This window comes from Melospiza georgiana, chromosome 10 (assembly GCF_028018845.1).
Source record: "Melospiza georgiana isolate bMelGeo1 chromosome 10, bMelGeo1.pri, whole genome shotgun sequence".
Lineage (NCBI taxonomy): Eukaryota > Metazoa > Chordata > Aves > Passeriformes > Passerellidae > Melospiza > Melospiza georgiana.
The window spans coordinates 7966021-7990852 of record NC_080439.1 but is presented as its reverse complement, the minus strand read 5'-3'; the positions used below and the strand labels follow the sequence as shown (position 1 = coordinate 7990852).

Genomic DNA, 24832 nt, shown 5'->3' with positions numbered 1-24832 from the left:
AAGACTTGGACACTTTTTTCCTCACGTCCAGGGCTGTGGCCATTGCATTGCCAACAAGGAAGGGGGATGTGGGTCTGAAGTTTATCTGCCACAGCAACATAACACTGCTGGGCTTTCAGCAGCATCTGGCCTTCCCCAGCCAGCCACAAAATGTCACAAAACATGTTTCTCTTTTTCTGTGAGCCTTACTGCCCATGGAATTGGTAGATCCCAAGTACTTTATAAAATTATAAACTAATTGACTCAGAGTCTTAGCTATTTCTTCACAATTTCAGATAGGAGCATTTCCAACATGCAGAAACAAAAGAAATGGCTGTTGGGAAAAAGGAAGGTCAGGATATCCTGACTCAATGAGAGTCAGGATATGTGTGTTTATTAGAGACGCTGATCTTGGTTTAGAACCTCAGTTTTACTGAGGCTTTCTTATATCACAAAAATGTTTGAAGATTATGAATCCTGAGTCCAGCCAATGTTTAACCTCATTTTACCAAGGAATGTTTTTTTTTGTCATCAGGAAAATGAATTAATTTTTATTTTAAATAAATAAAATAAAAAAGAAATAAAAATACATTTTATTTTAAATAAATTTAATTTTTAAATTAAATGAATTAATAAAATGAAATAATTTTGTCATCAGGAAAATGAATTAATATTTCACATTACATTTTTCACAACCTGCTCATGGGAAAAATTGTTATGAGAAAACGGCTCAAATTATTAATCAAAGCATCTTTTAAAATATGCCCAACTTCCACAATAACTTTTTTTTTTTAAATGTTGCCAATCCAACCTGTCCACTACATTGGTAGGTTCACCTGAGTGCTTCTGACTGTGGATGTGCACATCAAACATATAACTGGTATCACTGAGGAAATTATTATTTCTGCATTTAAGCTTTATTACACTGTACTTTCAAACATCTGCATGTACAGTCTGGTGATCCCTCTTGACTTTGCAAGCCCTAAAGGCCCTGCTGGCAGGATGCCTCCACCAAGAGCAGATTTGCAATGCAAATGAGTTTGCCACTTCCATTAGTTCTATTGCTAAAAGCCTCCTCTGCCACCTCTGATTTATGTACTGTAAAATATCTGTAGCTCTCCCTAATATCCAACAGTTAAACTACATAAAATGCTGCCATCTTGTGTTTAGAGACAAATTAAACATGATCTTTTAAAAATCTGGATTATGAAAGGCAAAAGTAGGATCTACACTGTCAGCATTTTATGTTGAAGAAGACTGGAGTGAATGGATTATGGAAAAGTGGAAGCTTCACTTAATAATTTAGTTTTTAAAATCTCATCCTTAGAGCAAGTGCTGATCCCTCTTGCAGTCAGGGCCAAGGGATGATTTCCCCAAGCTGATCCGGTGTCTGTTTAACCTACTTGAACCTTCCAGTCACGGGTGAGGGGTCACCATGGCAAAGTAAAAATAGCAAGAGTGGAGCAAGCAGAGACTGCCTGCATACTGAAGATGCTCTTCATGTAAGAAAATGCTTCAGAGTATGGAGAACACTTAAGACACTAAACAATGCCACTATTACAATTGATAGCTTGTGTATTCCTGTAGTGAAAAAGCACAGCAGCTTTGCTTTTTGTAATCAACAACTGGAAATACTTGTTTTGACTGTGCTGGGGCCGGGTTTAGCAAGGCTCCGCACTGGAGTGGGCTGGGCCTTAAACTGATAAATATTGGGAACAAATCCTTCCCTGTGAGGGTGCGGAGGCCCTGGCACAGGCTGTCCAGAGCAGCTGTGGATGCCCCATCCCTGGAAGCATCCAAGGCCAGGTTGGATGGGTTTGGCACAACCTGGGCTGCTGGAAGATGTCCCTGCTCAAAGGAGCGTAATGCACTGTGATGAGCTTTAATCTCCCTTCCAGCCCAAATCTGCGGCTGTGTGTCTTGCAAAGCTCCAAAGCCTGAGGGAGCAGAATAGATTCTGACGCTTTCTGATCCCCCCGCTCTGTGACCTCCTGTGCTGCCCGAGGCGGTTTTGATGCCGGACCTGGGGATGTTGAGGTACCCGAGGATGCCCATGGCCTTCCCAAGCACGCACACCTTTGTGTATCGCTGTCCCATTACAACCCCAGATATCATTCCTGAAGGAGCACGCTCAGCTGAGCCCGTGCACCCACAGGGCCGACAACCCTTCAGCGACACGCATCGTTTCACATTAAAATGAAGTTTATTCCGTCGGCCCTCTCGGCGCCGTTCCTCGGTGCCGCCCAGCCCCGCCCCCGACAGCCATTTCCGCGGCTCTCCCCGAGCGGGCCCCGGCCGTGCCCGGCTCTCCTCCCGGTGACGCGCTCCCTCCGCCCGCTCCCTCCCTCCCCCTGAGGGCTTTCCCCGCTGCCGCCCGCGCTCCCCAACATGGCGCTGGCGGCGGCCGAGCGGGGCCGCGGCTGCCTCGGGGCGCTGCGCCGGCTGTGAGTGCGGGCCGGGGGAGGCCCGAGCGGCCCCGAGAGAGGGCAGGGGCGGCCGGGCCGGGGGCAGCCGTGGGTGCGGGCCGGGGGCGGCCTGAGGAGCCGCAGGGAGCTGCCCGCAGCGAGCACGGAGCCCGCTGCCCGGGCAGAAGGGGAGGGGGCTCTGCGGGACGTGAGGGGACACACAGGGAGCCCGGGCTGCTCTGGGGGAAGGAAGAGCAAATAAACCCTCGTGGGCCCTAGGGAATGGTTGTGGCAGCTGCTGCGGGTGCCACGAAGCTGCCCCGGCCCCGGGGTCGGTACGCAGGCTGTGCGCAGGGAGGTGACCGTGACAGCTGTGTATTCAGTGTTTAATACATGCACAGATTCCTCCTCTGTTACAGCCGAGCTCTGCTTGTGTGGTGTCGAGGACGTCCGTGTCTTTTCGTCCGATAACGCTTAAAGAATGCTGGACTTGATCCAAAATTCCGACTTTGTTTTACATGCTAATTAAAACAGTTCCAGGAGTTTGCTCTCACAGCTCTATCCAGTCACTTCACTGCCGTTATCTCATTTAGTCAGCATTAATCATCTGAAGTTGAACTTTCCATTTCTAAAAGTCTCCATAGCTCACTCTTGCTCTTTCACATTGTTTTCTCTTGCACCTTTGCTCTACGAAAGCAGCTCCTATTGCCTTTTTAAGCTTTTTTGTTTTATGTTTGCTCTCGTCTTCTTTCCCAAATACTTCATGAGTTGGCCTCTCTGTAATAAATAAATGTGAGTTGTTGGCTATTCTGTCCACCAAAAAGAGGTTTTTTGCTTGTTTGTTTTAAGAAAACTCCTTGATTATTTCTGTTCGAATGCTACTAAAAAAGAATGGGAATAATTCTTATTGTGTACAAGTGAAAGTGCTTAGGGAGAGATCTGGTGAAGTTTGAGCAACTTCCCTTGTTACACCTGACTGTGTTCTGTGTCAATAGATGTATCAGAATTTTCAGTGCTGTCCTTCTCTCACCTGAAAATAAAAATAGCTCAGTTGCCACTTGTTCATATGCACTTGTAACACTTCTGTCCCTTTATAATTGCACAGGCAATGGAACCAAGTACGAATATTTGTGAAATGGGCCTCAACGATAGGTATGAAATTTCATTTCTTTACTAGCTTAAATTGCTATGCAGTGTGGATGGTTTTAGAGTATTAGTTGATGAAAGACTGCAGGGTTTTTTTCATAAATATTCAGTATCTTCACAGTTTCGGGAAACAGGAACCTGTAGCTAACCAAAGAGAAATCATCTTTAATGTTTAAACAACATTTTGTATAATTTTACCTATAATAATTAGGTATATGGAAATTAATGAAAGCTCTTTATTTTTTGTGGTATTTTCCTCTGAGTCCTTTTCTGATGCAAAAGTTGCAGAGTCTCTGAGAATTGTTTTATAGGCATAATGGTATTTAAACAAGATATGAAGGAGCATAAAAGGGTTTAGCAAGATTATTTAAACTCACTCTGTGATTATGCTATCTAAAAAGTTATGTTTGAGAATTCAGAGATCTCTTTTCATTTTATTGTTTAGTTTAAAGCTATTTAGTTCTCACTGAGAAGTCTCTGTCAGTGCTGGCCTTATACTTCTATCAAGTTGTGGCTGCTGTTGTGATAGTTTATAGAAGTTTGTAAGTCGCTGATTAAAAAACCAAAACAATGAAAATTGATACCTTTTTATTTCTTTGTCACTGTGTATCAAGGGGGAACAGTGCTCTTCATGTGTGAATCACTGCTGTTGTGGGGGACACAACAGTTTTGATTGTTTCCTAGCTAGTCCAGAGGGTACATAGCACAACTATAAGCATCAGTTGTTATGTAGAAGTGGTCTTTTTTAGGGTAAGGCTATATTTCTTGAATTCTGAAAAAGAAAAAAAATGGCTTAAAGATACTTCTGCATAAAGAGTCTGAGTTAAGAATTCGAAGTGCAGCTTGAAAATGATTTTGGATGAAGCATGCTTTTTCCATTATTAAAGAAATTTATAAACTTTATAAATAATGTAAAAGAAACCAGAATTTTAAAGTTGCTTTGTTTCCAGGGATGTTTTTGTGGCTTGGTTTCTTACTGTGCTTCATCCTTTTAAACAGGAGGTCACAGCATAGGGAAGATCCTCATTGCAAACCGAGGAGAAATCGCCTGCAGGGTGATGAGAACAGCCAAGAAAATGGGGGTGAAGTCTGTGGCAGTTTATAGTGAAGCAGACAGGAATTCCATGCACGTAGCAATGGTGAAGTATATTCATTAAACTTGTGGCTGATGTTGATTCATAACAGTATTTTTCATTGATAAATTCCATGGGTAAAGCAGATTTGGGTGCTGATGCAAAGTTGATTCTCACTGCTGTAGACCACTGCCAAGTTTTCCTTGAATGGGTGGAAAGTTTGCCTAGTCTCTGTCTCAATACCTGATATCTTTACAAGAAGTGCATTCAGGTGTGGCTCTCTGACTCTGGACAGCCAGGACTTAGAGAATAGACTGTGATTCTGGGGAAAGAGTCAGAATTTGTTTCACCCAGTTGAGCCTCTCCATGAGGAAAGGCAGTGATTTAAACTGCAGTCTGATAAGTGATGTAATTAGCTCAGAAACTCATTTAAATTTGCTAGTAACCAGTCTCTGTTGCATGTATTTTTTGTAAAACAGGCAGATGAAGCATATTGCATTGGTCCACCACCCTCACAGCAGAGTTACTTGGCCATGGAGAAAATACTGCAGGTGGCCAAGGTCTCAGCAGCACAGGTAAGGAGATCAGGGCCTTACAGTTTCTGTTACTTCCATGTCTTTAGTTCTTTATTTTTGCTCATCTTGCTTTTCCTTAATGAGCTATGAAATTTCTGAGTTTTCTAAGCTAAACTGATACAAAAAACAGGCTGGTTACATTTTTCTGTTTTAGGCTATTCATCCAGGTTATGGTTTCCTCTCAGAAAACACAGAGTTTGCAGAGCTGTGTAAGCAGCAGGGAATCATCTTCATAGGTCCTCCTTCATCTGCTATCAGAGATATGGGTATTAAAAGGTATCTATTTCTGATTTATTACTTGGTTATACAATTTACAGCCTGGCAAAGCTGATTTTGTTAACAGATGACCAGTTGTTGCTCTGTAATTGTTTTATTCTGTCAATTTGCATTATATTTTTACAGTTTTCTTCAAAGGAATAAACTCCATGTTTATAGGTTCATTTAGGGACATAAACAGTCAAGATTGTTCAGTTATTGGGATTTTAGTAATTAAATCATTCTACTTTTCCAGAATTGAAGCATTGCAGTGTAGTGTAGGTAAAGGTTCAGCAGTCAGATTGGAAGGGTTCAAAAGAGCAGTGGAAAAGAAGCACCAAATCATCAGGGTTATTGTGGCTCATGTAAAATTATAAGTTTAATTCATCACAGAGAATCTTAGTTTCTTAGATCAAAGAAAGACTTTAAAGGTATGAAGTGTAAATCAAGAATATGGAAATGAAGTTATTACTGACACAAGAACTGTATAATCATAGTTAGAGAGAATTAACTTTATCACCTCATAATGTGAGAATAAATTGCCTCAGTAATTTAACGAGCTTTGCATGCATTTTGGAAATTAGAGTTGTTATGCTTGAGTGTTTTATGTGTGGTGTGAATGTAGCCTGTGTAATGAAAAGTTTTGCCTTTGTACAACTTTCAATATTGTAGTGTTTTAATTTGAAATTGTTAAATTTTGGCATATATAATGTGGAAAAACCAGTCAAACTCAAGTGTAATCCTGCTAGGAGAAACAAAAATGTTTGTTGGAAGCATGTGCTGAATGACAGTCCAGTGCTGTGTGACCACTATGCAAGTAGTCCTGTTGAGGTCTACTGTGGAACTGTTTTCATGGAGAGAATTAACATTGGGAGCATTAGACAGGTTGGAGCTTAAAGTAAGAAAAAAATATTTTTATCATTCTAAATATAAAACTGTTCTGTCAAAGCACTTCCAAAGCTATAATGTCTGCTGCTGGCGTTCCTGTTGTTGAAGGTTATCATGGAGAAGATCAGTCTGATGAGTGTCTAAGGGAACATGCCAGGAGAATTGGATACCCAGTAATGATTAAAGCTGTCCGTGGGGGTGGAGGAAAGGTAAGGAACTCCTCTGTTCATCCTGTGCTGTAAAGTTACCATGGCTCAGGATCTGAAACTCAGTATTCTAAAAGAAAACAAAAAATGGAAAAGTACTTTGTGCTAAAATTTATTAATGGCCAGTCTAGCACTATGAAATCTCATTTCCCTTTGATATGCAGAAGATAAGTAGCTGGAATAAACTGGAAGAGTTTTGTTGGTTTCAATGGATCTCCAGTAATTCACATGAACAGATAAGTTGTGCTGTGGATTTGTGCAAAATGAGATGACTTCAAATTGTTACTCTGTGATGGCTTCTGTGACTTCCTTTGCTGACAGTTTTAAATGTTGCATAAGAAGTGATCAGAAATACCATTTTGTGTCTAGATATTTTTCAATGAGTGGTGAACTCCCAGTCTAAATCACATTTTGTTCTGAAATAAATGTCTATAAAAATTACATATAGAAAATTTTAGTTATTTCCAAAATAACTAGATTTATTTTGTAGAAAATCAGTTTTTCTCTGCCAACCTTGGAAAATTTCTATAATATTTGAGGACAACATTTAATTTTGTGCTCACTCATATCAATGGAATGATAATATCTATTTTTTACACTTCTTGTGACACTTTCAGTGAGACTTAGTTGGATTATCTTACTGGAAGCTGATACACAATTCTGCTAAAGTTTATGAAAGAAAGAAAAAACATATTATTTTTAAGCTAATTTCTCACTCTGTGTGTGCAACAAGGTTTTTCATTGTGCATTTTTAGCTATTTAGATAAGCTTTGTTCTTGTATTTTAGGGCATGAGGATTGCTCATTCAGAAAAGGAGTTTCTGGACCAACTAGAATCAGCAAGGAGAGAAGCAAAGAAGTCTTTTAATGATGATGCAATGCTGATTGAGAAATTTGTAGATAATCCAAGGTGAGAAACACATGTTTCAATATAAACACTGTAATGTTTATTCTACTTAAATAAACATAAATAGCTTAGTTAACTAAACATAACCAGCTTAGTTGTGGGATTAAAATTGGTTTTGTATGTTGAAATTTGTTAATTTGGTCAAAATTGTTTATAATTTATTGAATTTCTTGTAGTGGCTTTGTTTTGAATGACAGGAATTAAAATGCTACTGCTTGGGAAATGTGGCAGTGAGATGTCTAAAATTGATTTACATCTAGGAAACCAATCAATGTAATATTCAAACTATAGACCTTAGTCAAGCTCTGATGGTGTTTCTGCTGCCCTCAGGTGTCCCAAACCAGTTGTTTAATCTTCCTTTACTTCAATGTTTCAAACAGAAGTCAGGGTCTTTAGCTCATGTGAAACTGAACTAATTTATTGTTTATAAAGAATGTCTCAGAGGTCTGTTTGACACTCTTGTACTTTACATCTGATCTTCCTTTAAGCATCACTATAGGGAAAGAATTTATTCCAAAGAAATTGAGGGTCTGTTTATGCTGTCAGGTGGACATGAGAAAAAACTCATTGCTGGGAATTTCTTTTGCCAGGATCAGGGGATTGTCAGAATGGTCATGTATTTTTATTAGGTTTATACATAGAATAAATTTCTGCCACCTCATAGTTGTCATTTGAAATGATGTTTTGAAGTGAGCAGTGTTATTCCTGAGCCAGGACTGCTGCTGTCTCTTGTGAATTGCTGCACAATAAATTATGAGGGAAATAATCATTATCAAATTAATAGTGAAGTGGTTTTACTTTTGTTATAATAACTAAGAAAGAAGCAGCAGCCTTCAGATATGTCTTGCTTATCCTGCAATCAATGAGATTTCACTGCAGTAGTTGGTATTAGGAATCCTCTTTCATTTAGAAGATTTAGTAAGTCTAAAACAATACAATCCTGCATAATACCAGCCTCACTTTACATTTTTGGCATTTATTTAAGGGCAGACACTTAAACTTATAAGAAATCCTATTAAAGTTTCAAGTTTGAAGTCTGTTTGGGGCATTAAAATACATTAAAACATTTATTTTTATGGAGCAGGCATGTTGAAGTCCAGGTATTTGGTGACCAGCATGGCAATGCAGTGTATTTGTTTGAAAGAGACTGCAGTGTGCAAAGGAGGCATCAGAAAATCATTGAGGAGGCACCAGGGGTGAGCAGAAAATTGTTAATATTTTTTATAAACTGCCATGTTTTTATAGTAATTGCTACCCCCCACTGAATGTATGTAGTGGGTAATAATTTATTTGTAATTCTCAAACCTGTTTTACTTTTGCTGCTGAAGATGTTCTAATTGAAAAAAAAAAAAACTACATTCTTTAGGAAAGTGATTCTCAAAGAAGAATTATGTAGATTTCAAGTGTAACATAGATCAGGGTTTCACTGCAGTTGTTAATTCTGTTCAATATTCATGCGTTCATGCGTACCAGGTTTTATATCACCAAACTTTACAATAGTTTGTAATATTATTATTACTATTATTATTATTTACAGCCAGGAATTAGTCCAGAGGTTCGAAGGAGACTTGGAGAAGCTGCTGTCAAAGCAGCCAAAGCAGTGAATTATGTGGGAGCAGGTGAGCCTGGGGAGGTGCAGCTTTTAACTTAGTCAGATTTAAGTCTCAAGCAAATGGCATCTGGTTGTTTTCAAGTGTGACACACATCCCTCAAATTTTTGAGGTTTAAGCAAGCAATTATGTAGTTAATTCTGATGTAATTACAGATTTAAATTAGCATACCTGAACTCAAGACCAGTGGCAGCTGAAGGATAGAAGGAAAAAAAATTTCAGGGCAGATAATTTGGTCAACTCAACTGTTGTTGGAAAGTGAGCATTATGAATTAGTAAATTTGAGCTGAGCAAGGGGAAAATAATTTTTCTTTTAGCATAGAAAGGGTGATACTTTATATGCAAACAGTAGTCTTTAAAAGAAAATCACAACTCACTTTAAAGTCCACACAATTTCCCAGATGAAAAATAACCTCCTGAAATTATTTGTAACTTTATTTTCTCACTACTTTCTTCAGATATTTATTTAAAAAATTTACATGCCCTATGAATATTCAGGATACTTTCAAAGAGTCTTGATGCACTTTTTAAAGTGCTAATGAAATGCAGCTCTTACTGTAGAGAATGGCTACTAAGCAAAGGTTATGTAAATGTACAAGGAAACAACTCTTCTGTTTTCAGATCTCTTCTGAGATCTGTGACCCTTTTTTAGATTATTTAGATAGAATTTAATGAAATTCAGTGTGTCTGATTGAGAAATAGTAGTCTTGGCATAGTTGAATTAAGTGTCTTGGATGTCTTTTCCATAAATGGACACCTAAGATGCTCTTAGGTGAATTGTCCTTTTGTTAAATACTTCAGGAACAGTTGAATTTATTATGGACTCCCAACATAATTTTTACTTCATGGAGATGAATACCAGGCTGCAAGTAGAGCACCCAGTTACAGAGATGATCACTGGAACAGACCTGGTGGAATGGCAGCTCAGGGTGAGTGTTAATTGATTTTACATGGAGAGTTGCTCCTGAGTGCTGTGTGACACTGCCTGTGAGATGGGTTTCCAGATCCTCATCTCCTGCTCAGCTGACAGGGTAGAGTTTCCTTTGCTCCACAGGAACATCTCACATTGCTGTATTGGATGTAGAGCATTGTGTAGGTGCTCTGAATTTCAACCAGCTGTGTAGAGAGGAAACATATTTTAAAATGTATTTAGAGACATTAACAGACAGTGTGGAAAGTGGGAGAGAGTGGGGTCCTGATCTTTCCTTTGCTATGTTGTAAGGTTTCTAAAACACAATTGAAATGGATCTATGACCCAAAAGTCATTCTTGCATCAGGCTGTAGGAGGAAAAAATCCTCACAAAAACCTGTGTCTGGTGTTATACCAGTATAGCCACATTCTGAAATAGCTGTACAGTGGGGTGGACTGGAGCAGTGGATTTCCTCACACACCCAATTTGCAGACATTATTCACACGTTTGAGTGATAACAGGAGGTTTTGGGTATTAGGGAACTTGAAATAAACCCCAATTCTGTTTGCATAAATCCAAAAGTGAGGACAGCAGCTTAAGTAGTGTGAGATTAAGGGTGGGGAAGTGTAATCAGAAAGAAAATTAAAATGGCAATGCTGATGCAAAAAGAAGGAACATTTGTCTTCCTTACCTGGGCATGGAAATTGAGAATTGAATCCTGAGTTAGAGCGGGGATGAAACAACACTGGAAGAGAAAAACAAGGTGGACGGGTTCAGTGGTCGTGGCAGTGTTTTTCTCCTTGTGCTTTTTAAAATGTGCTTCCTAATTCTTCAAATTCAGAAGAAATACAGTTAATATTTCATATATCAGCATTCCAGAATATTGACCCTGCATTAAAGAAAAAACCTATTGTTTGCAGGTTGCTGCAGGAGAGAAGATTCCTCTACTGCAGGAAGAGATCCTGCTCCAGGGCCATGCATTTGAAGCTAGAATATATGCTGAGGACCCTAATAATAACTTTATGCCAGGAGCTGGGCCCCTGTTGCACTTGTCCACCCCCCCAGCAGATCGTTTCACCAGGATAGAGACCGGAGTCAGGCAAGGTAAAACTGAAGGCAGTGATGGAAGAAGAAATAATTAACATCAAGAACTTATCTTTGTAAGCATTTCCCTCTTTGGCCTGAATAAGTTTGTCTAAAAGAGTGTTGGTTTAAAGACAAATCCCTACAGAATTATTCATCCTTATCATTTTCCATGTACTTTTGGTCAATCACCAAATATTTTATTTACGTCTCCTTTATCTGTACCGAAATTAATGTCCACTGGCTCATGGTGGCGATATTTTTCTCACTGTTTAGAAATCCTGCATTGTGTTTACAATAAGAAAATTGAATTTGAGTCATGTTATCTCTACAAAAATTTATAACTGTATTTATAAAATTTATAAAAAGTCTGTGCTGAAATTGTCCTTGAAATTGAAATGCCAGGTCACATCATCATGTCCTTAAACAATTTTAATCTCGAGAGAAATGTGGCCGTGAATTGTGCCCGTATTGGATGCCATGTGGTGCCCAGTACTTTGCATTACCAACTTTCATAAATACCTGGTTGCATGTTAGAACATTTTTGTTTATTTCCATGTTCCAGGTGATGAGGTTTCTGTGCATTATGACCCCATGATTGCCAAGCTGGTGGTGTGGGCTGAGGACCGACCGGCAGCGCTCAGAAAGCTGCGCTACAGCTTGCACCAGTACAATGTAAGTGTGGTACCACAGCTTGAGCCACAAAAGCATGCAGAAAATACTGCAGTAAAACAAAAGTGGCTTCCAAAAGGGAGCCTGCATTGCTACTGCATTTCAAATCCATTAGTTGTTTGCAGAAGTTGTATTTTTTCCCAGTTTGCAAACTGTTTTCATTGTTGGAGTGAGTGAAAATAAGTGTGAAGCCCAGTTTTACGCATAGATTTTTAAGTTTGTGGTATCTTCAGTTGGAATATGCACCTGGGACTTCGTAGAAAGGTAAGGCTAAACAACATTTTCAGTTGTACTGTGAGCTTTCTCAGACTTAAACGGTTTCTTTAGTGGAATTTGTGTCAGACAACGTTTGATTGTAATTTTTAATTTATTAAAAGAATTAAGTTTTTAGACTGTATTTGTAGTAAAGAAATATGCTGTCAGTTCTTTTTAAGAAACATTCCGTTTTACCCCTATGAAAACTGCAGGTATTATAACTGTTTTCAAAAGTGGAATTCAGGAGGTTTGGCTTGAGGTGAGACTGAATATTACTTGTGCAGAACAAATTTACATTTTTAAATCAACAACATGAACGTCATGTTCATGTGCCTGAGGTAGTGATAGTGTTGGGCCCCTTATGCTTTAGATAAAAATGAAATTTACTGCAAGAGAAAGGGATAAAAGAATTCTCTTCGTTTTTCCAGAATTTTCTTAGTACTGTCAGTAAATGTTGACAGCATAACATGGTTACCAGTTTCAGTGATTTCTCTAAAATAATATTGTTTCATTAGGTATTTTGCACTATAGGAAATGGATAGTATCTAGTAAACTTACAGAAGTCCCTGTTCCTACTTTTTACTATTAAAAGATCAAATATGGGATACTGAAACTATTGTAACTCATTTTTAATAAGAAGCCCTTGTTAAGTTAGGAATGTTCTTTTAAATACTCAGAGCACAATTTTCCAAAAGTAGGGTTTTTTCTGAAATTTACCTCCTGTTACTGTTTCCAGGAAAATTTGCTCAATTTCACAGTGGACAAAGGCAACATTTAGAAAATAGAATGCTTTTGAGAAAGCAGCTTTTGGGTTTTGTTTTGGTATTTTGTCTTTTTACACTCAGTGGTTTTATTGATAGTAAAACAGACCAGTTGAATTAATTACATTTTATTGATAAATTTTGGGAGCAGAAAGCTGTGTAGTCATAACTCAGTTTGGCAATATGCTTCTGTTCTGTTTCTTTACAGATTGTAGGATTAAGCACTAATATTGATTTCTTACTGAGCCTGTCAGGACACCCACAGTTTGAGGCTGGAAATGTGCACACTAATTTCATTCCTCAACACCATGATGAACTATTTCCAGCCAAAAAGGCAACTCCACATGAAGTTATGTGTCAGGCAGCTCTAGGGCTCATACTGAAAGAGAAGATGCTAACAGATGCTTTCAGAGATCAGTCAGATGGTAAGGATCATTGTTTTGTGTTGTTTTATTTGATGAGTTCGTGTGCAGTTTCTTAATTTGGATCTTCTTTCTTTGCCCTACTTTGTGCCTGCTCAGGGTTCTGTGTTCTGGCATCTCCCAGGTATTTGCATACAGGGCAGACTATAACTTTTGTTAAGGGTCAGATAGGGAATGTGTCACCACTGTGATATCCAGAGCACTTCCCAAAGCCCTTCAGACAGGCTCTGCCTGGAAGACCTTGGGGATTCATGGTCAGTGGCACGCTGAGCTCTTTGCTCTTGGTAAGCACAAGCAGTGACCTTCTGCCTCTGTTATTCCTACAGCTGGCCAGGGTCTTCAGACAAAACTACCTCTGCTCTGAATGGGAGAGCAGTGGAGGTTTAATGGAGCCTTCACCTAAAGGTTAATCAGGACTTGCTCTGGTGTAGTTGAAGTCTGATGCTCTCCAGTCCTGTTCAGGGATGTGTTCATGGAAAACAGCCAGTGCCCTTCTCAGTGTCATGTTTTCTGTAGGTCACACAGCATTAATTTATTCAGTGTTGGAGATCAAGGAATTGTCACTCTCTCTGACTACAGTAGTTCCCCAGTCTTTTCTGTGCAATATAAATACATCAATATGGAGTTAGTAAGAGTAGGACAATGATTTTAAGGCCTAAGTTCTAAGTATTGTGTTTTGCTGAAGTTGAATGAAAAATAACATATCTGTGTATTTTGTGTTTTAGATAAATTCTCACCATTTGCATCCAGCACTGGTAGAAGAATAAATATATGTTACACTAGAAAGCTGTCTCTGCTGGATGGGGAAAACAGTAAGTTAATAAAAAAGTCTGTGGAGGGAAGGGAGGTATTTGATGGATGAAGTTATTTTAACTGTTGTTTGAAAATTCAGGCTAAGAAACAGCATAGAATCAGTATGAGTTTTATGCATTGTAAGCTGGGAATTCACAGAATTGCATGTTTAATCCACACTGTTAGATCCTGAGGACATGTAAACCAAATTGAAATGACTACTAATTCATGTTCATCATTTAAATGAATGAGGTTGAGATTTTAAAAAGAGAAGAATGCCATTTACTTTTTTTGAACTCCTTTTTGTTGTGAAAGGAGTACTTCCTCCCCTCACAAACTTGTTTTCTGTCCAGATAATACAGATTTTAGATACATGATTTCAGATGTTCATCTTTGAAAGAAAAATTGTCTGGAATTCAGTAGGAATTCTGCAGTGTGTAGTAAGCTAATCTGAAAATTGTTGTTATCTTAGTATTGGTGGGCCTCATTTTTATCAAGAAAGCCTTGAAAGAGTTTATATGTCATCATTCTCTAGATACTCCAGTGAAATCTACTCACACATGCATGTTTTGTTTTATTGAACAGTTGTGGATGTAGCTGTAAGTTACAATCAAGATGGGTCATACAAAATGCAGGTACCAGTACAATTTTTTCAGCTACTTCATTAGATAAAAGAATCAGTTTCTTGTAGATTTCTCTTAATATTAATTGTTGCTAAAGTTGCTTGATGATTACAGAAGCAGGATTCTGTTTTTAGTTTGCTTGTATCCATTGCAATATACTGTTACTTTGACCTGAAATTATCTGTGCTAGGTGCTGGATTGGCATGGAAGAGCTATCAAATGTTTCTGACAAGGCTAAGAGAAGTGTTTGTATTTTCAGTACTTAAAGGTCTTTTTCTTTATTTTCCTTGTTGAATTTGTCTGTTTAAAACCTGGGGAGTTAGATTTAAATCTGCATTTAAAAAGACTTCTTTTCCACAGGACTCCTGCTCTATTCTTTGCATGAGAATGGATCTCCTGTGGGATAAATAAAAGCTTTCTAGAGCATTATCTGCAAGATAACATTTTATTTTGAAGATGGAAGTTGGAGAGTGATTACCAAATGAGCTGAGGAATCTTCTGGTTAGATAATTGAATGATGCCCCCTAGAATTGGCTTCTTTGTCCATGCTCTAGAGCTCCTGTAGTAAACAGCTCCAGATGCCTTAGTTGTAGATAATTTTGTGTGCACATGTGAGTCTCCAGTTATTGGCTTAAGGAAATTGTGTTTGGCTGGGTGTTCAATATCCCCTGTAGTTGAATGTCTTATTCTCTCAGATTTGGCACCCAGAATGGATGAATGCTCAAGAAAGTCCTGAGTGAATATATTAGATAATTTGCTGAGCTATTTTTATTGGATACAGAACAGTCTCTTAACTGAAAAGTAAAGGATACATAAGGTTTAGAAATGTTTTTTTAATTCCACAGTTGCCTGTGCAGAATCACAAGTTATGAGGGTACAAATACAATCTTTTGATTTACTGCTCATAAAGGGTTACCCTTTGTCCTTATAAAAGCATTTCACTTTCAGATTCAAGATAAAACGTTCCTGATTTCTGGAGAGATCTTGAAAGAAGGTGATTCACTTTGCTTGAGGTCTTCAGTAAATGGAACAGTGTCTAAGTCCAAGTTGGTCATTTTGGACAACACCATTTATCTGTTCTTCCCGGTAATGTTCCTTTCTTTATTATCACAAATTGAAAATTTTGGAATTTTAGCCATATAAATGAACAATATAAATTGCAACAGAATGTGAAAGAGAAGAACAATTTCAGTTTCTTACTTTGACCTATTAAGTTTTGATATCTGTTGGATTATTGTTCTAATTAGAAATTCATTGCTTGCAGTGAGTGAGAAAAAGAATTACTTTTAGAAAGTTAAAATACGGCTGGTGAGGAAATGAGGGTTTGGAAATGATGGTTTAGAAGGGGGGAACACAAAATACTAAATTTGTCAGGTATTTTAAGTTTGTCACAGAACAGTAGCGAGTGCTTCAAACCAACAAATATTTGAAAGGTCTTGTAGCTGGTGTTTTAATTTTAATTGCAATTTTTAAATTATATGACAAGAAATAAATCAGTATTGGTCTGAGGAAGGATAACTTTAGCTAATATTAAAATATGCAATTTTGAGTTACCATGGCATTATATGCATTGCATATATGCAAGTGACATTTGAAAGAAGAGGTACTCTAACTTGCATTATTAGGTTGTAATTTTTTATTTACAGTTAAAAAATTCCAAAGCCTTAAAGTAACTCAATATAATTAAATAAATAAATTATTAGTTTCAGTAATTAACCTCTAGCACTGAGCCCCTTAAGACTTTCAGCAGAATGCAGCAAAAACTTTGTTGCTCCAGTGCTGAGGACAAAATAACCCCATGCTGGAATTGCAAAGCTCAGTGGTCCTGTGGTATCAGAGAGGAGTGGTATCAGAGGGGTGAGTGATAGAGAAGAAATCACAGGACTTTAGAGCATGGGAAGGATGTGGAGGGTATTGAGTCTTTGAGAGACTCTGGGAAGCAACTCTGAGAGGACTTAAGGGATTTTGAGTAAGAGTGAGAAATTTTGACTAAATTTAGCACTGAATGAATTTTATTGTAAATTGTGAAGGATTCATTGGCAGTGGCTGGCAGTGGAGATGCCAACGTGTCTCCTGCTTGTTACAAACAGCCTTTGTGCATTTCCACAACCTTCTGCACTGCTGATGCAGGAACAGGGAAGGTACAAATACAGGCTTTGTACAAAGATCCACGTGGAGCTGCTTTGTCCCAGGGGTTGTTCCTTCCCTGCTGGTCCTTCCAGCAGCAGGTGTCACCTTCAGTGTGACTTCCTAGGCCTCAGGCACTGGCAGAGCAGTGACATCACAGTCCCAGTGCAGCCCTGACTCCAGGGTGTGCCACCCTCAGAGCTGACTGCTTTGCCTAAGGCTGGAGCTGTTCTTTCCCTCTGTCAGCCCATCCACTGCTGCTGTTATCTCATGTTGTTAACTCACCTGTCCTGGATTTTCTTTTGTAGGAAGGCAGTGCTCAGATTGGCCTCCCTGTGCCCAAATACTTGTCTGCAGTGAGTTCAGGGGCAGAACAAGGTGGAGCTGTGGCACCCATGACGGGCACAGTAGAGAAGGTAATTATAACAACAGGATGGGACCTGAATTCTCCAGTATATTCAAATTTACCCTGCCAGAAATAGTGCTTCTGTACTGCCAGGAAAATGTACTGCCATTACTGTACTGGGGACAGTAATGTCAGTGTTGTGTGGCTTCTGATTGGAAAAAGCTTTGTTTACTCTGAGTTTTCAGCAGCCACCCATGTCTTTTTAAGGCTTCCATTCTTTCTCTAGAGCTGTGGAAGACCTGAACTAATGCTACTGCTTAACTAGTTTTTTCTTCATCTTAATTACTTCCCCAGTCAAAGCTCCCTGAAGTGCTATGGGCTGTTTGATTCATTTCATCTAACATGAGAGTGAGATGCACTTGGAAAAGAAGAAATCCTCAGAAATGCCTCTTTTGTTAAGCTGTGAATTGATTTAATTTTCTTTAGCTCAGCAAGTCTTATGCGTTCTCTGTACAGTGACAAAGTTTCAACAGAAAGAGATTTTTCTGGAGAGTTTAGTGGTTGAAAGATTCAACCACTAATAAAAAGACATAAAGGATGGAGTATATGGAACATGGATCTCTGACATCCTGAATCAACACTCCAAATCAGAGTAATTGTTGAAAAATGAGGTGACTCCTGCCATCTTCTTTCTGGATGTTGTTTTAAAGACTTTAGGGACTGGCTTCAGGAAGAGGTTCTGCACTTTTCTCAAAATAGAATTGCTGAAGCCCAGAAAGATTAGACTATACATCATCTCCTGTAGTGTTTCTTCTTTGACAGATAAATGGCTTCCTGGTCACCCTGTCATCTGGTACTGACCCTCTTTCTGTAGGCTCTGCCTTCCCTCTAGGAGATCTATCTAGAACTATTCCCTATCTAGAGAACTCAGATACCCAGACCAACAAAAGTAAAAAATATGAACCTGTTTTGCAAAACCTCCCTCCCTCTGTGCATTGTGTTAGTCAAGATCCAGCTGATTTTGAATGGTACAGGCATAAATGATTTCTCCCCCAATTTTCTCCTGAATTGCAGGTGTTTGTGAAGGCAGGGGATAAGGTGCAGATTGGAGACCCTCTAATGGTTATGATAGCTATGAAAATGGAGGTAAGTGACATATAAAGGTTTTAATTATTGAGAAAATAAAAATCTGTTCAAAATTTAATAATTTTTGATTGCATTATTGAAGTTCAGTGTGGAGTGCAGCTTGCAGCTGTCAGTATCACTTCATCTGCTGTGACATCAGTGTTGTGTCTGACTGGATTTCAGAGGATTATATTTGCTGTTATTTTACTAACAAATGATGATTATATAATCCATGGTATTTTGCAGCTGGTTTAACATGCATTTGGGTGGTGGTGTCAGGCCTTCTCTCCCCTCCTGTCCTTTGACTTTTCTAGCACAAAACTGTCTTGGTGTCTCTTGCTCCCTGGTTGTGATCCAGGCACATGGATGTCTGCAGTTACTTCAAGCAGAGATTTAGCTAATGGGGACTTTGTAAATATACACAGGATTCTTCTTGTGTATAATCCTTTAATTAATAATAATAATATTTACATAAAGTTTTATGAGGAGCACACTAAAGATTCTGTGCAGTTATCCACACAGCATTCAGAGGACTGAATTTTATCTTGTCACAGCGCTTGACTGTGGCTCAGATTGCTTGAATTACAGTTTCTGTAGCCTGAACTGGTTTAGTTTGACTATTAGTTTAAAATAAACCTGTTTGTGGCAGTAGAACTAACACTGTTGAGAAAATCTGCCTTTCTCTTATCATGTTCTTTTTTTAATTACACTCAAATTCTATTAAATAAAACTGTGTGCACCAAAAACCTACACACAAACTTCTTTGCAGTTGGATGCTAAATGTGTTTGTGCCTCTTCAGCTGATATCCAGACTAACATTATCTGAGTTATTTTTTAAAGTGTTATTGAAATATAAAATGTAAAATTTAAAAAGCAAATTATTACTTAGAGAGTCCTTAGATGTGAGGATTTAATATCTGATCTTAAATGTTTTGATGCTAATCCTATGTAGAAGAGTACCAAGAGGCAAAGCTACAATATCAAACTGACCTGGTACAATGACAAGCAGACCAGCTGGGGCTTGTGTGTGAGCATGCTGTTCCTTTACTGTCATTAGTAGCTGTATTTCTGTTTCATCTGCATTTTGCCAAATATCTGCCCACTAAAGACCCCTCCTGGCCAGAAAACAGAAATATCTTTAGTAAATCTGCAGATTTCTCTTAAGGGAACAAATCTGCACTCTGATTAACATTTTGGATTAATAGTGTGTTATTTCTGTTTGGTATTTATTACAACAACAGAAAGTATTAGTGAGGTAAAATAAGTCAGCTGTTCATACTGATGATCATTGCTATGATGATGATAATTCATATAAATGTATTCTATAGCATTTTTCTCCCCAATATACTTATCAAATATTCATGAGAAAACAAAACTCAGAAGTGGACTAGGAATGTTTCAAAGAAGGTTTAAAATAAAAAATGTCAGAGGAAGGAACTAAGTGTGTTCAGTTCCATTTGGAGCAAGCAGTAATGCTGGCATTTGCTGGAGGGAGAGGGAGGGGAGGGAAGCCCCTGAGTTGTCTGCTGCTCACTCTGGCTGTGTTTCTGTGCAGCACACCATCAGGGCTCCCAAGGCAGGAGTGATTAAAAAGGTCAATTTCCAAGAAGGTGCCCAGGCCAACAGGCATGCTCCACTCGTTGAATTTGTGGATGAAGAGGCAGAGTCAAAGTAAAATTCAAGGAAGGTGCATTTTATTTTTTCTACTTTGCTGATTTTCTCCTGGAAGAAGATTTCTTCATGTTTTCAGCAAACTGTTTTGTATGATTGGAGGATTGGTTTCCTCTGAACTTCCTGCATAGTTTGACTGTAAATTATGCTGACTTCACTGAAATTTGGGTATCACTATACTGTAATTGTATTTATAACTTGTGGACCTATGTGATTGTTGTCCAGTGGTTGTTTGCTTGAGGAAAGGACTGGAAGAAGATGTGAAGCTCTGAAAGGTTCAGAGAGGTTAATAAGGACTACAAGGTATAGACAGGTTGTTGGGTTCTTCTTATTCACAGATGCCTTTTTCCCGTTACATATGTGAGGATTGATTTGAAGGAAATCTGAAATACAGTTTTTCTATTTTCTGGCAAAATTCCTGTTTGTATCTTATGTTTTTGCCTTATTAGGGAATTTAGGATTGTTCCTTAGCCCAGAATGCCACTCAGTCATTTCTGGTGCATCTGTTTTTCCTATTTACCTCAATGAGTTGTGAAAATTTGCATTTCAGAAATTACTTTAATATACCTCAAAATATGTGATGCAAAACATTTCTAAAATACATTTATTTGCTACACTAATCAAAGTTAAAATGTGACTGCTTTCAAAAAATGCCATTTTAACTTTAAACATGAAGTAGTAACACAGAAATATAAGCTTATTTAATACTTAGTGTGCCAAAATACAATACTGACTTCAAAATCTTCGTTACTGTTACCATATTGTTCATGTTCTAGTGTACTTCTTATTGGCTGGAATGAAGTACACCACAGTCTTTATAACAACATGAAATAAGAATACTAAGAAGAATAGATTTTTTTTGTATCTGCAGGGTTTCAGAAGGGAAGATTGGTAGGCTTTTGGATATGCAAAGAAAAACAATTCTCAGACTAAGCATACTGATAATTTGCCATAAATTTAACTTATTTAGCCATCACCTTAGGGAAACAAGGGAAAGAAAAAATGTTTTAATTGTTGCAAACTTTGAAAGTTTTTTCATTATTCAGTTAATGTGAAGTTCTGTTATCACGTGAAGTTTTGATAAGCTAATTCAATTAAATAATCTGTTCTATACTGCAGAAAGGAGCAATCAGATGCTGCAGTGATTCCAAGCCTGTAGTTAAATCTGTGCAAATGGACCCTTACCTGAAATCTCATTTCTGAATCAATATACAGTACATGGGGAATTCTTTGATCTGCTTTTATAATTGTGCAGGCTTGTCTGCAATGCAGAAAAAAACCTGGTGAAAAAGCAATGACTTTGGATGATCAGTGTATTACAAGCATATTTTAATACTTTACAGTTTTCCTTCCAATCCTGTGGTCACCTAGCAAATAATTAAATTCCAGTGATCATCTTGTAGAATATTGCCACTATGATTTTTATTTACTGCCAAATAAAAATTAAGCATAACTTGGAATGTTTGTTTTGATTTTTCTCCATTTTGTTCTTTCCTTGGCTGCTTCTGTTCATGCATTGGATTAGAGGGTTTAAGCAGCTGTTTCTGTATCATCTGATGATGATGAGCACAATCTGCAGATCACATTTAGGAGGCAGCAATCCAGACACTCGTGATGGGTTTCACTGCAGGTAAGGGTAGGCACTTGTTTTATCCAGAACTGATTCCTCACACAGAAACATGAGCTCAGCCCTGAAGAGACTCAGCAGCTTGGCATTTATTTTTCTCTCTCTCTGTGACATGGCTGTTTCTAGACTGACTTTGCTGCACTGAATCTGTACCAAAACATTCAAACTCCCAGCAGGAGGTTCCCTGCCTGCTCAGTCTGCACAGCTTGGCTGCACACAGCCAGTGCAGCAAAACACATTCCCTGGGAGCTGACAAAATGTCCTCCCTCCGGAGCCAGGGGAGACAGATAATCTCACCAGTGTTCATTTTCCCTCACTTCTCAAAAATTAGCTGGTTTTATCTCTATAGGTTTCTACTGAGATAGATTTTTTTTCAGATAGTGATGGTTTTGTTTATTTAAGAAATATCTCTTGCAGAAGTCACTCTCAGTTTGCATACTTGAAATGCTTTACTGCAGTGTCATTCAATTGAACTTGGAAATGCTCAAAAAATTATTAAAGGTAGGTTGTTCCTGTACCAGTATGTTAGTTAACAAAATATTCATAAATCTTCAGTTTTTTACAAATAAATGTTTGTGTTATGAATGTAAATTGGTTAAGAGTCCTAGCATAGTAACATAGCTGTCACTTGTTGTCTCTAAAACACTTAATGGCAGACTGAGAAAAAAATGTTAATGTTTTAAAATGCAGCATTTTAGCATTTGGGCTAAAGGGGTAATCTCTGCTACTAATTTATTATCAATGTACCTTTTCAGATAGTCCTGTAGTTCTGAAACAACAGTCACAGATGTTACAGAACAATGAATCTGAACTGATTCTAGTTGCAATGATTTCTTCTTGCTACCAGAGGAGAGAGGGGGCTGTGTCACCAGATATTTAATTCAGCCACAGTTGATGGTCTGCAGGAAAGAACAAAGGTGTTGGTGTCCCAGACTCAGGCTTCTCTGAGACAGGGTCAGGGAGTGACACTGAGCACTGGTCAGCTTGGAGCAGGAATGGCTCATCCTGCCAGACCACAGTGAGAGCCCTGTGCACGTTTCAGTTTTCCCCTGTGGGCATCTCCATCTCTCCTGCAATCTCCAGCTGCTGCCAGTTCCTGTGGCCGACACCCAGGGAAGCTCTGTGCTGTGGAGCCTCAATCCATGCTGGACTGGGAACCAGGAAAGCAGGACTGTGTTCTTATTTTAGCCACTGACTCACTGTGACTTTAGACAAGTCACTTGGTTGATATTTGCCTGTTTCCTGCTGTTTAATGAGGTTGATGGCAATCAAAACACTGATTGATAAATAATTTTCTGTGCTTGTTGGGAAAGTTGTAATTTCAGATGTAGACTAATTCTGCTTGGAAGGGGTTTTTTAACCTTTTATACATCAAATATTGATATCAATACCACAGAGTTACTTAGTTTCCAGTGTGTATTGTATCCTTTGTTGTAATGACTGTACCAGCTAGTTACCAGGAAATCATAGCTTCAAGTCTTGATGCTAATTAAAAAATGAATACTCATGTGGTATTTTGGCAGGACCTTTAAAATTCAGTCAATAGTAGAGGGAAAAAGTTCATCTGGGCACACAACTTTAATGAAAGTAACTTGTTGATATGTCCCTTGAAATAGGTACTGCTTTTCAAGCAGATCAGGAATTGTCTGTGTTCTGTTTTAAAAAGCTCAGCTGTGCTGATTAGAATGAGTTTACAGAACAATCAATGGCAATTGATTAAGTTCTGAATTATGAGCTTTTACACAAAGTATATTTTCAACATACTCAAGATACTTCAATTTCTTGTACAGTTACGTTCCAAATAGAGATGTTTACACACAAATGCCACACAGGTAAGTATCACTTAGTGCCTTTATAATATTGGGGCATATCCTTCTGCATAAGAATTCCATTTGGAAAATAATATGCTCTACTGAATGATGTGTTAAAAAATCAGTATTGCAGAAATTGATAATTGTAACCTTGGTATTTATTTTTATGTGATCCGACTGAATTTCTTGGAAGAGAGCCTGGATTCTAAAAGCAATTTTGAGACATTTGATGTTAGCTTAAAACCTGTTGATTATACAATGAATTTGTATTAAAACAAACATGGATGTTCTGGTTGAATACACCATGTTTTTTATTATAGTAGGAATTAAAACACATCTGGAGTCCTGCTGGGTTTTAAAATTATAATGGTTGCTGGATTTAACTTTAATCTGTGTCCTGGTTTCAGCTGGGAGTTAACTTTCTTCCTAGTAGCTGTGTTTTGGTGTCAATGCAAGAATAATGTTAGTAACAAGCTGCTGTTTTAGTGTTGCTGAGTGCTGCTTGCTCTCAGTGAAAGGTTTTCCAGTTTCCCATGCCCTGCCAGCAGCCAGGTGTACAAGGGGCTGGAAGGGAGCAGGGCTGCCCCCAGTGACCCCAAGGGACATGCCATACCCAGAGCACTGTGGCAAGCACAGACACGGGGGAAGCTGCCCAGGAGCCCCTGACTGCTGCTTGGGGACATTCTGGGCATCAGCCAGGGTGTGCTGAACAACTGCAGTGTGCATCACCTGTCTCTGCTGGGTTTCATTTCTCACTCCCTTTGTCGTCTTTCCATTACAATTGTAGTTATATTTTATTTCAATTTTTAAATTTTTCTTAACTCATGGGTTTTGCCCCTTTTTTTCCCATCCTCCTCCCCATCCCAGCAGGGGCATACAGCTGTCCTGCTCCCTCCCAGAGATGCTGTCAATGGAAAACTGCTGCTAACAGTGCCTTGCACTGGGTGTAGTAACTTGTTAACCTCTTGTGAAATGCAGGAAGGATGAAAAACTTAATAGAAGGTGAACACCCTTCCCTGTAACCTATCAACAACAATCTTCTGATATTGGTGCTGTGTCACTACAGGTTAAATTGCTCAGACACCTTCAGGAGGAGTCACACTGTTTACTTCCTCTGTGCTTCTTTCAATGCAGAAAAAACAGAAAAAAACCCATTATGGGCTGATAGAGACATTCCCACTGTATCAGCTGAATGGCACAACAGGAGCAGAGCACTGGGTCTGCACCTCTGGATGCCTGCAGAGTGGCATTAACTACCCTTGAGCAGGATAGCTCATGGGACTTTGCTCTCTCTAACCATGGGGGCAGTTTGCAGGCAAAGGGCCACAGCTGTAATCACCCTATGGCTGTTACATCAGGATATGATGGTTTGGTGGTTTCATTTTCTAGAGCACCAAGTAGCTGCTAAAAAGATGTGGTTATAAAGACACATCCAGCCCAAGCTGCCCCAGGTTATTGTTATTCTTCATAAAGCTTTGGGCCTCTTCCTCAGAAAGTGCCCAAAGTTCTCAGCCAGCAGATTACACTAAATGGATTCTGCTTTGACCCCACATGAAACTTATT

The 24832-nt window shown here is 38.7% G+C and overlaps 1 protein-coding gene across 1 annotated transcript; it reads left to right on the top strand.

The window, feature by feature from the left end:
• Positions 1-2352: 2352 nt before the first annotated feature.
• Positions 2353-21291, top strand: MCCC1 (methylcrotonyl-CoA carboxylase subunit 1). Its single transcript, XM_058031503.1, has 19 exons — positions 2353-2423; positions 3490-3536; positions 4530-4669; positions 5083-5178; positions 5333-5454; positions 6383-6530; positions 7315-7436; positions 8518-8629; positions 8971-9052; positions 9845-9972; positions 10875-11058; positions 11603-11712; positions 12934-13150; positions 13873-13959; positions 14525-14574; positions 15511-15648; positions 16998-17105; positions 18110-18181; positions 19716-21291. Exons 1-19 carry the CDS (start codon positions 2368-2370, stop codon positions 19833-19835), a joined length of 2139 nt encoding a protein of 712 aa, XP_057887486.1. The 5' UTR covers positions 2353-2367; the 3' UTR covers positions 19836-21291.
• Positions 21292-24832: the final 3541 nt, after the last annotated feature.